The sequence below is a fragment of the Rhipicephalus microplus genome, chromosome 5 (assembly GCF_043290135.1).
Source record: "Rhipicephalus microplus isolate Deutch F79 chromosome 5, USDA_Rmic, whole genome shotgun sequence".
In the NCBI taxonomy this organism is placed as follows: Eukaryota; Metazoa; Arthropoda; class Arachnida; order Ixodida; family Ixodidae; genus Rhipicephalus; species Rhipicephalus microplus.
Window position 1 is genome coordinate 4339174 of NC_134704.1, and position 13948 is coordinate 4353121.

The 13948-nt window shown below is 44.4% G+C and overlaps 1 protein-coding gene across 5 annotated transcripts in view; it reads left to right on the top strand.

Moving 5' to 3' along the window:
• The first annotated feature begins 2590 nt into the window (after window positions 1-2590).
• Window positions 2591-13948, top strand: part of LOC119175104 (akirin-2) — a 60998-nt gene continuing 49640 nt past the window's right edge. For 3 of the 5 annotated variants that reach the window (XR_012895269.1, XM_037426339.2, XM_037426340.2), the window contains exons 1-2: window positions 2778-3113; window positions 13538-13774. Coding sequence is in view for 4 of the 5 variants with exons in the window: in XM_037426339.2 (XP_037282236.1) it covers window positions 2948-3113; window positions 13538-13774 (403 nt within the window). In the remaining variant the exon portion in view is untranslated. The other 2 variants (XM_037426337.2, XM_037426338.2) reach the window with 2 other exon arrangements.

A 13948-nucleotide genomic window follows, 5' to 3' on the forward strand; every position in this document is an offset into this window, starting at 1 on the left:
ATGCAGATTATAAAGGAAAGACTGCAGGCATGTATAGAAGATGAGGGGGTGCTGGGGGAACTGCAGAATGGGTTTCGGAAACACAGGAGGTTGGAAGACAATCTGTTCTCACTGACGCAGTGCATCGAAATAGCAGAAAAGGAACACAGGCCCCTGTGGCTAGCATTCTTGGATATCAAGGGAGCGTACGATAGCGTGGTTCAAGAGGAATTGTGGGGAATACTGGACACACTAGGCGTGGAACATGTAGTCACTAATCTTTTAAAGGGTATCTATAAAGGTAACAAAGTAGTTATAAAGTGGGAAAAACGGGTATCCAAGCCTGCAGAGGTAAAACGGGGGCTTAGGCAGGGGTGCCCTCTGTCACCCTTATTATTCATGATGTACCTACAAGGATTAGAGGCAAAATTAGAGGGAAGTGGGCTGGGCTTCAATCTCTCTTTAGTCAAACAAGGAAAACTTATTGATCAGGCACTACCAGCATTAATGTACGCAGATGATATAGTGCTAATGGCCAACAACAAGAAAGATTTGCAGAGATTGATGGACATCTGCGGTAATGATGGAGATAGGTTAGATTTTAGATTCAGTAAGGAAAAATCAGCAGTCATGATTTTCAATGACAACGAAGGTAGTGAGCTTAGGATACAGGACGTCACGCTAGAGATAACAGATAAATGCAAATATCTGGGTGTATGGATAAGCAATGGGACCGAGTATCTGAGGGAACACGAAATATACGTGACGACTAAAGGTAACAGGAATGCAGCAGTGATGAAAAATAGGGCACTGTGGAGTTACAATAGGTATGATGTTGTGAGAGGAATATGGAAAGGGGTCATGGTTCCTGGGCTGACGTTCGGCAATGCGGTCTCGTGCATGAGATCAGAGGTTCAAGCAAGATTAGAAATTAAGCAACGTGGAATATGTAGGCTTGCTTTAGGAGCTCACGGAAATAGACCAAATCTGGGAGTACAAGGTGATATGGGATGGACATCATTTGAGGGCAGGGAAGTTAGCAGCAAGATAAAATTTGAGAAGCGATTGAGAGAAATGAAGGAGGAGCGTTGGGCTAGGAAGGTTTTCAGCTACTTGTACATGAAGAATGTCAATACAAAATGGAGGAAGCGAACCAGGAAGTTGACTGGTAAATACTTAGAAAACAGCAGGTGGCCAAACCAAAAAGAACTATCGGTTAAGAAGAAAGTGAAGGAAACGGAGACTGACATGTGGAAAATGCGCATGATTAAGAAGTCCGCACTAGAGATTTATCGAACTTTTAAGCAGGAAATTGCCAAGGAAAGGATCTATGATAATACTCGGGGTAGTTCTCTACTGTTTGAGGCAAGGACGGGAGTACTGCGAACCAAGACATATCGGGCCAAATACGAAGGGGTAGACACAGTATACAGTGCGTGTGGAGAGGAAGAAGAAACTGCCGAACACTTGATAATGTTCTGTAAAGGGCTTCACCCTATAGTTTAGGATGATGGCGCAGAGTTTTTCAAAGCATTGGGGTTTAGGGACCGGGAGGGCAAAATAGACTTTAAGCAAGTAGACTTAACTAGAAGGAGGTTATCTGATTGGTGGCTAAAGTCAAGGCACGAGTGAAAATTAAACTCTTCACTGCAAAGTACGAATCCTCAAACTCACTTTTTAAGGAAAAAAAAATAAATATAATTTTGAGTTCATTAAGTATTACGGCTTGGTGGCGCTAGCCATACCCGATCTAAAGGGTACAGCCATATCCATCCATCCATTTATCCATGCAGCGGCTTCACGCTTATGACGTCATGGCCTCTCCTATATTTTTCCTTCCTCCATGCGTGCCGATAGTTATAGCGCGTAAACAAAACGACGACACAGAGACAAGAAGGACACGAAAGACACGAGCGCTAACTTCCAACTGAGCTTTATTGCGCAGAGCACGAAAATATATAGAGGAGACAGTAACCATGTGATAAAAACCATATGGCACAAAGAGCAGAACATGAGTAAAAGAAAAACAAAGACAAAAAAAACAAAAGCACAGAAAACCGCAAAAAAAAATTTATAAGAAAACGAAACAGAAAGGTCAAGATATTATAACTACCTGCGCGCACCGAAACCTTCGAGAAACCTGAGTTCCTTCTCGGACAGAGCCACGGAGGGCTTTCTAATGCAAGGCACCTGTTCGCGTCTGCCATCTACGCGGCCTCGACAATGACTCGGGTGCGCTCATCTCTGTGCTTGTACAGCGTCGCTGTGTCCTTGAAGAGGGGAACATGCGTGCGCCGCGCGGCTAGGGTGCATTCTAGCCAACCTAGCGCGGCGCAGCAGTCTTTGCCAAAACCTTTCTGTCCACGAAACATTGCCTTCGAGATGGCGGGCGTGATCTCGATCAGTGACCCAAGCAAAGTGGCTTATTCTTGCATGTTTTCGCTACGCTCGCTAGCAACGCTCCTTGGTGAAGCGCGTTCGGGCAGTGGCTAACTAAAGAGGTTTTGGTACACATACATCTGTAATAAAACGTTTTATTTTTTATACCTCCCATATACCACCACGGCCGTCGCGTCGTGTCTCCTTTCCTATTTACACCGCAGTCTCGACAAAGTATTTGCATAAATGTAATTAGCTACAACTCAACATGAAATTAACTTATGCTGAAGTCGTGAAAAAAAATACACAGTGTTTGAACGCAGTTTTTCAAAACTTGGCCAATCACAGTGTTTAAAACGAGAAGCGCCGCCGTTGTCCGGTGGCCATATTGAGGGACAGAGCAGCTCGAACGGGCAAGTAGTGATTGTTGTGTTGCCGCTGACCAAGCGCGTTTTGTCGATTGTTGAACGGTCGCCACCGCTATCGTAAATAGTGTTGCCATCCAGATTGATTTTGTCCTTTCTTCTCGATTTCAGTGTTGAAGTAACGAGCAGGCAGGAGCGTCCCCAGTTAGGCTTACGTCTGAGTGATGGCTTGTGCGACATTAAAGCGGACACATGACTGGGACCCCTTGCACAGTCCGAGTGGCAGATCGCCGAAGCGACGCCGATGTATGCCTCTGTCCCCGCCTCCTACAAGGGCGCACCAGATCGATCCCTCGCCCTTCGGAGACGTGCCACCAAAGTTGACTTCAGGTAGTAATCCCTCTGCGATGGCCGAGAAATTTCAAGGGTGTTGCATCTGTGTTCGATCAAACAGGCGGCACTTTAGCAGTTATCGGCGCGTACTATATGTGCAAGACGGGGTTGAGTTTTCAATAAGCAGCAGTAATAACTGTGTAGAGCAGCTTCATGCGACTAAAACAATGATATAAAAGAGACTCTGCGTGTACACATGCACGTAAGAGAGGCTAGTACCTGCAAAGTCGCACAGCGGCGTTAAAGAAAGCACGCACGAATACTTATGGCCAGTCGAGAGACTGCGCACGCGTTCCTAGGTAAGTTCGTGAACGTTGTGTCAAAATAACACATGATGGCGGACAGTGAACATGCACAATACAGTGCTGACTACCAAACAGTCTGTTTTAAAATTATTCGTAGAAATAAAAATGTAAAAATTATTATATTACAAAGTGTGCAGCCTTCTTACAGACGCGTTGTGGGTACCTTGCCAATTTGAAGAATTATGGTGCAATAGATACTTCACTACAGGGCTTCTGATTGATTGATGTGTGTGTTTCAATGTCCCATAATACGATGATGGTGAGATGCTGTAATGGAGGGTTTTAGAAATTCTGACCACCTGGGGTGCTTTATCGTGCACCCAAATCCGAGCATACGAACCTACAGCATTTTCCTGTCCATCGAAAATGCGGCTGAGTAGCTTAGCCCCTAGGCTACCGCAACGGGGCTGCTGGGCATTTTAGAATAGTTTGAAACTGCCAATTTTCATGCTCAGGAAACACTCTTTTGCTGCATGGTTGAAGGCAATGCACGCAGGGCCCAGTCATGACATTGCATTCTGCTCTTGACGGCAAAGCTCAAGTGTCTGCCAGGTTTTTCTTAGTATTTTTTTTTTTGAAAAAGAAAACTGTTTGATGTAAATAAGGAGTCACTGTGTGCGTGCAATGTTTGCTCATGACTGTATGTAAACTGGTTCAGGGAAAACGCTTTTGAACACGTAATGCGAGAAATATTCGAGAGCTTTCAGCTCACGGAGACAAATATTTTCACTGCAAGCTCAACCAAAATCAGCCAGTGGTTGCTCAAATATTTTCTTGAACCACAGCATTACTTTACGCAGTTGCTCATCATACATTTCCTGCATGTCAATGGTGCAGTCTCCTCAATAAGCGTGGCTCACAGCCAATTTAGGGAGGGACGCTGTCATTGTTCTCAGTTGTGTAAAAAAAAATTAAGGCATCATCTTCCACACATTCTTCAATATCTTAAGCATTCAATAATTTTTGGTTGTCAAATTGGGCGAACATTTTATCGGCACCTTTAGGCGGTACAGATCAAGGTCTACGAACCCTCATCACTCAGTAAAAGTAACGTATTGCTCCAGCTCTAGAAAAAAAAAAAAAACTGGCCTGTGCTGAACGCTCAGCATTGTCACAGCAAAAGCAATTGCTACAAGCACACGTGCAGTTTACCCACTATGTCATTAATCATCATAATGTTTGTATATCAGGCAGGCTATGCCGTCCTTCACCGTTCTTCGGATAAGTGTGGTGCTCACTACACATTTGCAAATAATTCTGTGCAATTTTTCGATGCTGTGGCTGATGATAAATTATGCCTGAAGTAATGGCTAGAGCATTGGACAACCCACTGATTACACCATTTGCATTGTGTGGTGCCCCTGTGCTGTTTTAAAATGCTTTATTACTCATATTCCTTTCTTTAGGCCAGTTTGCTACGGAGTTTCAAGCACTGGCGTGGCTCTGTGGTAGAATACTGGGCTAGCATTCTGGGGACCAGGGTTTGAATCCCATTGTGTCGTTGGTGTTTATTTGCTCAGATTTTCTCTTATTTTGCGGGACAGTGGTTTCAGAGCCTACTATGGTGCATGTGACCCGTGTTGTGAGTTCATAATGGCTGTCACTGTAAAATAAACGGCTGTTCTGCCAGGTAACACCCAACCACCACATGTCAGATGCAGCAACCGCTAAGCCCTCACGTCCTAAAATGACATGTTCTTGTGCTTGCAGCAACTGAGCTGCGCATGTTCCAAGAATATATTTAATGACTATATCTTTTATGCAGAGTTAAACATTCTTGGAAATTCACATCAAACCAGTGGCATCGGCTCGTAATGGAGGGAGGGATTTAAACGGCAGTTACCTTAGCAACCCATTGATGTCGTTCTTGTCCTATGCAGGATTGCAACAGCTGCGTTATTGTGTGCCAAACTTGTTTGCCTGTGGCATCCTGCGCCGAACCACTCCAGTTGCACCAAACTCGCTTACCAGTGCCGCAGCACCTGAATTTAGCTGCAAAGTGATGACTGAAAATTTGGCGGAAACATTGTGTTTTCAGTTTCGTTGAAAGTTATAGCTGTGGTTTCTTTGAGACTGATAGCTCTAACAGCTGCTGTGAACTTTGACTGTAACGTCTCGATCGCTGGTGTGCACGTTATTTCGGCAGGCATCAGCGTGCATGGCTCGTAAACCCTTTTACATGCTACTATGTTAAAAGGTAAAACGCGGTGCACGTAGGTCTGTCATCATGATGGTTACTGTAACAACCCGTGGATAGTGTCCACATAAATGCTATTGTAATAATATAGTAAGGCTGTTGGACGAATCTTGCTTCACAAATGCGGAGAAACAAGGCTGGATCTCATCTGAATGTTCTAACTGCCTGGCGGAAAAGCCTCCCCCGACTTCTTTTGTTGTATGCAGTTATATACTCTGTTCCAGAAGTTCCATGCAGCACAGCCAAGGCTACACGACCCTCGAGCGCAGGTTGTTGCGAAGCGAGATGTAGTGCCCCGTAAGCGTAGCCTGTTGTTTGTCCTCGTGACTTTTGCAAGCGGTCTTGTTGGAGGATTTTTACTTGAAGGCTTCTCTGCGTGTTGTAGTTGTGAGTTGCGCGAAATTTTTTTCGCATTTTCTGTATAAAACAATTTTTGAGGCTCCATAATACTGAAGAAAGAGTTCTTGCTTGTACGTGTTATAACATGCAAATGACGAAAGAAGTAACCCTGTTGTGGCTCGTATGTGTTATGTATTTACTTATAAAGTACGAAGGAATGGTACGACACTGTCTAAACTTTTATGAGTAGTCCGCACAGCCCAAGCGTCCACAGCGGCGCGGAGGACCCAGTCTTGGGTTGTGATTAGTCCTCCGTGGCAGATTTGGTCACTTCTGTCAAAATGGCAGCGCCTGGTTCGCATGGTTCACCTGTGCGATATCGTTCCCAAGTCAGCTTTTATGACAAGAGAGCGAAGCGGGACAGTGCGTAAAGAGGGCGGCAGAAATGCAAGCATAAGCTCTCTCATTAAGAGAACGGCTGCGTACACCGTCAGCGAGCGTGCGCTGTACAAGTGGGTAGCGGCGCACGATAAGCACGACGAAGTACTTTCGCCCAAGACGCTGTCTCGCAGTGGCAGGGGCCGTGATCGAGAGCAGCTGCTGTACGACTGTGGCCTTGGTGTGTTGTGCAGAGTCATGCATGGTTTCTATAAACGGTGGGAAATTCTGACGGTGCGCAAGCTCGCCGCATACTTCTAAGAAGATGACTTGCTGCCGTCCGTGTCTGCAACAACTATTCACAGGATGCCGCTCAAGGTAGGCTTTCGCTTTAAGAAGCGTTACCATTCACTTCTGATCGAGGCCACTCACATCATTCAGTGGCGACACAAGTACTTGGCCAAATTAAGAAGGTTCGACGCCAAGGCGACCCATCTTTTACACTGATGAAACTTGGGTGAATGCAGGGCACACTGTGAGCCATGGGTTGGTCGACGAGACCATTAAGTCCACTGAGCACGCCAAGAAAGGCAACCTGACTACAGGCCTGCCAAACCCCAGTGGTAAGGGAGGTCGCCTCATTATTACTCACTGTGGCAACGAGGACGGTTTCATCACAGCTGCCGGTGAAGTGTTTCGAGCCAGAAAGAGAACAGGCGACTAGCATGATGAAATGGGTGGTGCCCACTACGAAAAGTGGTTTAAATAAAAACTACTGCAGAATTTGCCGCCGCAAAGTGCCATTGTGCTTCATAACACACCTTATCATTCTGTGAAGCTTGAAAAGGTACCCCGTATGGGTACATTGAAAAAAGACATTCAAGCCTGGCTCTCTCTGAAGGGTGGAGCATTGACAGGTTAGACGCAGAACTGTAAAGTTTGTTCAAACCGTAAGAACGGAGGGTAATAGGTATCTCATTGCATTGCTGCTGATGCTGGTCACACTTGTCATACGCTTGCCGCCATACCACTGTGAGCTGAACCCGATTGAGCTCATGTGTAGTGATGTTAAAGGTTATGTTGCAATAGGGAATACACACTTCAAGATGGAAGGCCTCGAGGCTCTTGCTTGGAAAGGCATAGAGCGAGTCACTGCATAAAAATGGAAAAGTTACGTGATCCACGTAATAGAAGTGGAGGATGACATGATGAAGATTGAGCACATCATTGATGACAACCAACGTAGTAGTGACCTTGGATGCTGACACGACGAGCAGCGATAAAAGCAGCGTGGATTAAGATGATGATCAGTCTCTCCGCTGACAAGTTCTTGTGGACAGTGCCACAAATATTGTGATATCGCAGTAACCTGCTTATCAGACATGTCACTTGCAACAGCTTTGGCAACTGTCACAGTGGAGCATTGCGCATAACCGCCCAAAAGCCGTCACGGTGTTTTACTGCTATTGAATGCCAAAAGAACAACTCTTGACAACTTACTCGCCCAAGTGTCGGGCAATGTGGTGCTCCCTACTTCGAAGCGCATTCCGGTCATCACTGCATTTTTGTGTGGCTTATTGCACTTCAAATACATCACTTATCTGTGCTCATGTGCACCGTTTTCCCAGCGACACCATGCCACTGTTGACTTTGCGGCAATATTTTGAGGACTGTGTGCTCCCACTTACGACTGCCGTGCCCTTCGACGGGTACAGCTACAGCTACCAGTGGTGCGTGTTTTAATGTCATCGATGCCGCAATGACAACTTCACAGCTAAAGCATTGAAGTGCAGACAGTGTTGTGCTATTTACCTGAAAGCCATCTCGTGTCACCACTGTGCTCTTCGCGTGTCGTACGGTTGCTGTGCCCCATGGCAGCTACAGCACCCAATGCTGTGTGTTTTAATACCATCAATTTCTTAGTGGGCACTTGAAAGCTGAAGCATCGAAGTGCAGACAGTGTTGTGCTATTTACTTGAAAGTCATCTCTTGTCGCCCCTGTGTTTTTCATGTGTTATATGGTTGCTGTTCATTTCGTGTATTATACATCAGAAGCAGTTTATCATCGGTTTGCACTTTCTTCTTCTGTTTAAAGGACACATCCTCAGATCATGCTTTCATCAAATGTATGTGCAGAACACATGCATTCACCAGTGTTGAAAAGCAAGAGCACAGTTTATGAGAAATACAGACAATATGATTTAGCCTGCTTATCATTATTAGAACTTCGGCATGGCTGGTTTGAAGCAAGCTGACCGCTGCTGTTTTGCCTGCTGTTGTCATCATTCTCTCAGGACTTTTCAGTTCGACTGAATGGAGTTTGCTTAGGCTGTCAGGAGGCAAACAATGTGCAGCGATGTACTTATTGGTAATGCTCTCGACATATGGGATCCATGTATAATGGCAGTGAACTACAACATGCCGAGGTAATTCCTTGACAATGATGTCGCAGTGCTTGGATGAGAGGACGACCTTTTCACACCAAGTATCTCCATGTTTTAGATGTGGAGGAGTGCATTGTCATAGGGTTGTAAGACAGCTCCTGCATCGCCTCATCAATGCATAGGAATGGGTTTCGAAAGTATTCGTGCTCCTGGCGTGTCTTACATCCAAAACAACTTACCCCCAAAGCAAGGAATAGCGCTCATCACAGTGTAGCTTTGGGATGTTAAGATGAGTCACGTGTACTACTGAGCACTGATCTAATGTCATGAGCGTTTACTTGTCCTGTTTTTTGATCCGAGAAAACTGCATAAGTAGTATAGCAGAGCCCTTCTTGACTGAATGCAGCTTCAAGTTCCCTTCCATCACGTGCCTCGTGATTCAACAATAATCAGTTAACAGCTCATGTGTCCATTCGCTCATTTCGTCTTGCGTCGTGTGCTTCGTAATTGCTCAGTTCACTGGACACTGTCCCTGAACTGAACTGTGGAGTGCTGCAAGGTTCACTCGTCGAACACCATATTGTGTTTATTGTTTACTTGGTGACCTTCCTTCATGTATGTGGTCATTCATGCAACATTTTTCCACTGGCTGCACGCTTGCTAAGCACCATTACCAGAATGAACAAGTTGTGCATTCATATGGAGGCTGCCTCTTGTGCACAACCTAGTAGGAAACGAGATTGCAGCTTCATTACTTGTATTTTTACCATACTTATGAAACGACCTTACTGTACAAGTGTGCAAGCTCAGGAGTTCCTTTTGGATCATCACTGCATATTTACATAATTTTTCTACCCAGGCAACTTTTAAAAGGATTTCGGTCTGTTTTTAGTGATCCATACCTTCTGTTGCATTGTGTTCATTGCTTGTGACTACATGTCAATGTTAAAGTTGCCGTGTTCCACCATGTGTACACCTCAAAATGGTATTGCTTTTACCTAATTTAGTCTGAACTTCATTTCTTCTAATGTAAGCCACCTTCATGCATTATTGTAGCAGGGGCCTTAAAGTATGCATAAATATTGGTGATAACTTGTTGACATCACATCGATTCATATTGACATGTCCACATGCTGATGTTAAGTGACCCAAGCTGATAGCAGAAGTCGTATAAAAAGATATAAAAGCTCTTGGGTATCTTGGGTATACGAAATGGCAAAGCCGTATGTGTCGTAAAAGCTGCGTTAGACACAATACTAATGAGCACTATTAGGCAATAATGCCAAAGAAGGCATAGGGGATGTTAATAAAAGTAATTGCAATGTCAAATGTGAAGAAAGAACAGTGGACGAAAAGATAACTGGCCACCGGCAGGGACCGAACCTGCGATCTTCGAATAATGCATCCGATGCTCTACCACTAAGCCACGGTGGGGGTCATTCCCTGTCCACTTTTTTAGAGGGTATATATGCGTATTAAACGCGGGACGAGAGCGTCGGTATGCGCGGCCTGTTGCCATGAGGACGAGTGTGGAGCACTTTTTTTTCTGCCTGTTAGGTGTCACGCAGCACGTGATCCTATTACAAGCTCGCAGCTGACCAATTATCCCTTGCATACTACCTGAAGGCACCAAGTCTGCAAGAACGAGACCCTCGCTATAAATGAGGAAAGAAGTGGGAATTTAAGGGCTCATTTTCTTTGTTGTTTGACAGTGACTTTGTAGACGATGCAGATGGTATGACTGGAGTAATGTTTACTTAAGTGCTCATGTTTTTCTGAGCTGGAAGAATAACTGAACTAATCTTACAATGTCAGCACAAAATAAACAAACAGCCTGAAGGTTCAAACGTATGTACTAGTACACTTGGGAAGCACTAGAATATGTGCATTCAATCTTGCCACATCTCATTCAATTGAAGGACATTATGTGCTTTTGTTGAGCTTTACATCTGATGTATAAAGAAGCCTCAGCTATTTGATGCATCCTGTGCCCTCTGTGTTTCATAACAGTGCTACCAGTGAAAAACACCATATATGCACTCACTGGTGTGACAGTGGCTAGGTAAATGAGGGGGGGGGGGGGGGAGCCTTTAATGAAGTGTGGCTTTCCTAGAGGCGCACATTGATACACCGCCTGATGTGGGCTATGCACGCTTCAGCACAACTAAGCGGGACGCAGTGCCACTACCACCGGGCATGAGTGAACCTTGAGTGTGAAACAGCGAGCAAAAGCGGGGCAATAATTTACGACTCACAGGCGTAGCACTGGCACAGTTTAAATAAGCAGTGCCATATCAGGGATGTTGCATGTTTGTTATTTGCTGTTTATTGCTGGTTAAGCGATAATGAAGACTCGCTTGTTAGTTAGAGTTGCATCTGTGTTCTACTTTGTTCTATTTTTTTATGATGTTTCACACTAGGATGTAGAGCAAATGGCTCGCATGCAATCGGTAAGTTTTGATTTGTGCTTGGTCTGACGGTCAGTGTTCTGGGAATCAAGCCTTCCTCTGAATGCTTGATTTTTGACAAGTTTATATTCTGTTAATGAAAGAACATTTGTTTGTTTTACCTAATAGTTGAGTGATATAGCCCATTCGGGCACTTTGTCCACTTATGTGAACACTGCTTCTTAGTGCATGTTCACTCGAAAAGTTGCTGGAAAGAAAAAGAAATACTGAGACGTGAATAATTCAGTTTTTTGAAGGCATTACCATATTTGGCGAGATACTCCATGTGTTACATTCTGGAAGCAACGCAAAAAATACAATCCTCGTTGGCTCACAGTGAATAGAACCAGTCACAAATCGCACCCATACTTCATCTTACTTGTGATTCTCTATATGAAAAAGTAGGGCATGAGTAACTTCACAGTAAACTTGCAATTAATTATGGATCGGTACAATTTTTCGATCTTGCAATATGCAGGCAGGGCTGACGTTGAAAGTGAATTATTTTCTGCAAGTCACTTTTGACTTGCAGAAAGTGACTTGAAGAAAATAAGTCACTTTCAACGTCCGACCTACCTGCATATTGGAAGATTGCAAAAATTGTACCAATTCATAAGTCAGGAGACAGTAATGTACCATCCAACCACAGACCAATTTCTCTTACGAGCACATCATGTAAAATTTTGGAGCACATTGTACTCAAGAGCTTAACCACATATTTTGAAGAAAACATTTTAATTGATGTTCGACATAGTTTTAGAAGAGGCTTATCGACAGTCACTCAACTTACAGAGGTGGTTCATGATCTCGCATTAAGTGTTAACGACCATAATTAAACAGACGCATTTCTGTTAGACTTCAGTAAAGCGTTTGACTGTGTGTGCCATACCAAACTAATTGCCAAAATTACTGCTGTGATTGGTGACGGTCTCATCACTGCATAAATAAAGAGCTTTTTATCTGATCGATCCCAATTTGTCACTATCAAAAACATCTCATCTTCTCCTGTGCCGGTGACTTCAGGCATCCCACAGGGCTCAGTAATGGGCTCGCTGTTATATTTGATTTTCATCAATTATATAACACGCACTGATTCTAAACTCTTCGCACACGAATGTATAATACATGAGAAAATACACAACAGTGAAGACTACGTTTTACTCAGTAGCACGTTAACGAAAATAAGCGATTTGTGTTACAGGTGGTAAATGAGCCTTAATACAAAATTGTCATTTTTAAATGAGCTTTCACATTATGTGATGCATTGTGTAGTGTGTCGTTTGTAGTTATAAGCAAAAACAGTTGTCAACCGGGGCTTATTTGCATCTATGTGTCTGCTGTCTTCGTCTCAGTCGTGCTGTCTGTATACAAGCATTAAACAACTCGTCCAGTTTCAAGAGCTAAAGTCCCTATCACAATGGACTCGCGCTGCTTACGAGAATAAAGAGCACCACCCGAGAAGCTTTTGTAGTACTGGGATCGCAAGCAGTCCACCATGGGTGAAAATGTGGGCCTAAGGCAGCAGATGGACATCATTTCCTTGAAAAATTGCTGCATTAAAAATACTTATTTCCTACAGGTCATGCAGAGCGACTCGCAAACCTTATTTATTTAACCAACACATCTCTACCAAACCTCGCCACTTAAGCTTTATGGCACTGCCCGCATGCAAGTGACTGCTCATACATAATATTTAAATGAAGCCAGCTGTTTCATTGCATCACATGAATCTGCACTATTTAGTATCTCATTACACACTTTATGCATATATTATAACACTCGGAACATCTATTTTCAAACAAGTATTTTAAGTGACAAGTGCAGTTCTAACTGCACACAGCACGACACAATCAGTGTTGCGCTGCGTATCGAGCAGACGACAGGGCGCGGAAAATTCACTTAGATGTGCTCTCCCTCCTGATTGGTTGAGAAGGCCTTCAGCTTCTACAGTGCTGCACGGAACTTCTGGAACAGAGTATAGGTCTATCAGGGCCAAAATAGAACACTATGAATAATGCCTTCCTTTGCTTCTTACGCACCTGTCGTTCATCGTGTCATACGTTGGTGCAACGTAGCCCCGCCGCGGTGGTCTAGTAGCTAAGGTATACGACTGCTGACCTGCAGGTCGCGGGATCGAATTCGGGCTGCGACAGCTGCATTTTCGATAGAGGCAAAAAATGCTGTAGGCCAGTGTGCTCAGATTTAGGTGTTCATTAAGAACCCCAGGTGGTCGAAATTTCCGGATTCCTCCACTACGGCGTCTTGGTAGTTTTGGGAAGTTAAACTTCAAATATCAATGAATCATAACTGTTGGTGCAACGTATGGCGTCGTAGCGGGATTGTGACACTTGGCCGCCTTGTTCTGCTGCAGAGGAGATAGCAGCCAACATCCGTGAGGAGATGCGACGGCTACAACGGCGCAAGCAGCTCTGTTTCCAGGGCGCTGACCCTGAATCCCAGCATACCAGTGGTCTCTCGTCACCAGTGCATCGAGACCAGCCCCTGTTCACGTTCCGCCAGGTTGGGCTCATTTGCGAACGAATGATGAAGGAGCGAGAGAGCAAGATACGGGAGGAGTATGACCATGTGCTATCTACCAAACTCGCAGGTGAGGCATTTACATTTTCACTCCTTACAATTCATTGGAATGAAAAAAAAAAAAAAAAAAACTTGGCTCATTCCCACTCCGAGAGCAGTCAGGCAATTCAATTTCATTCCTCTAATCTCTCAACGCAGGAAAGGCATCTTGACAATTTTATCGAGTTGACAATCAATGCCCCTC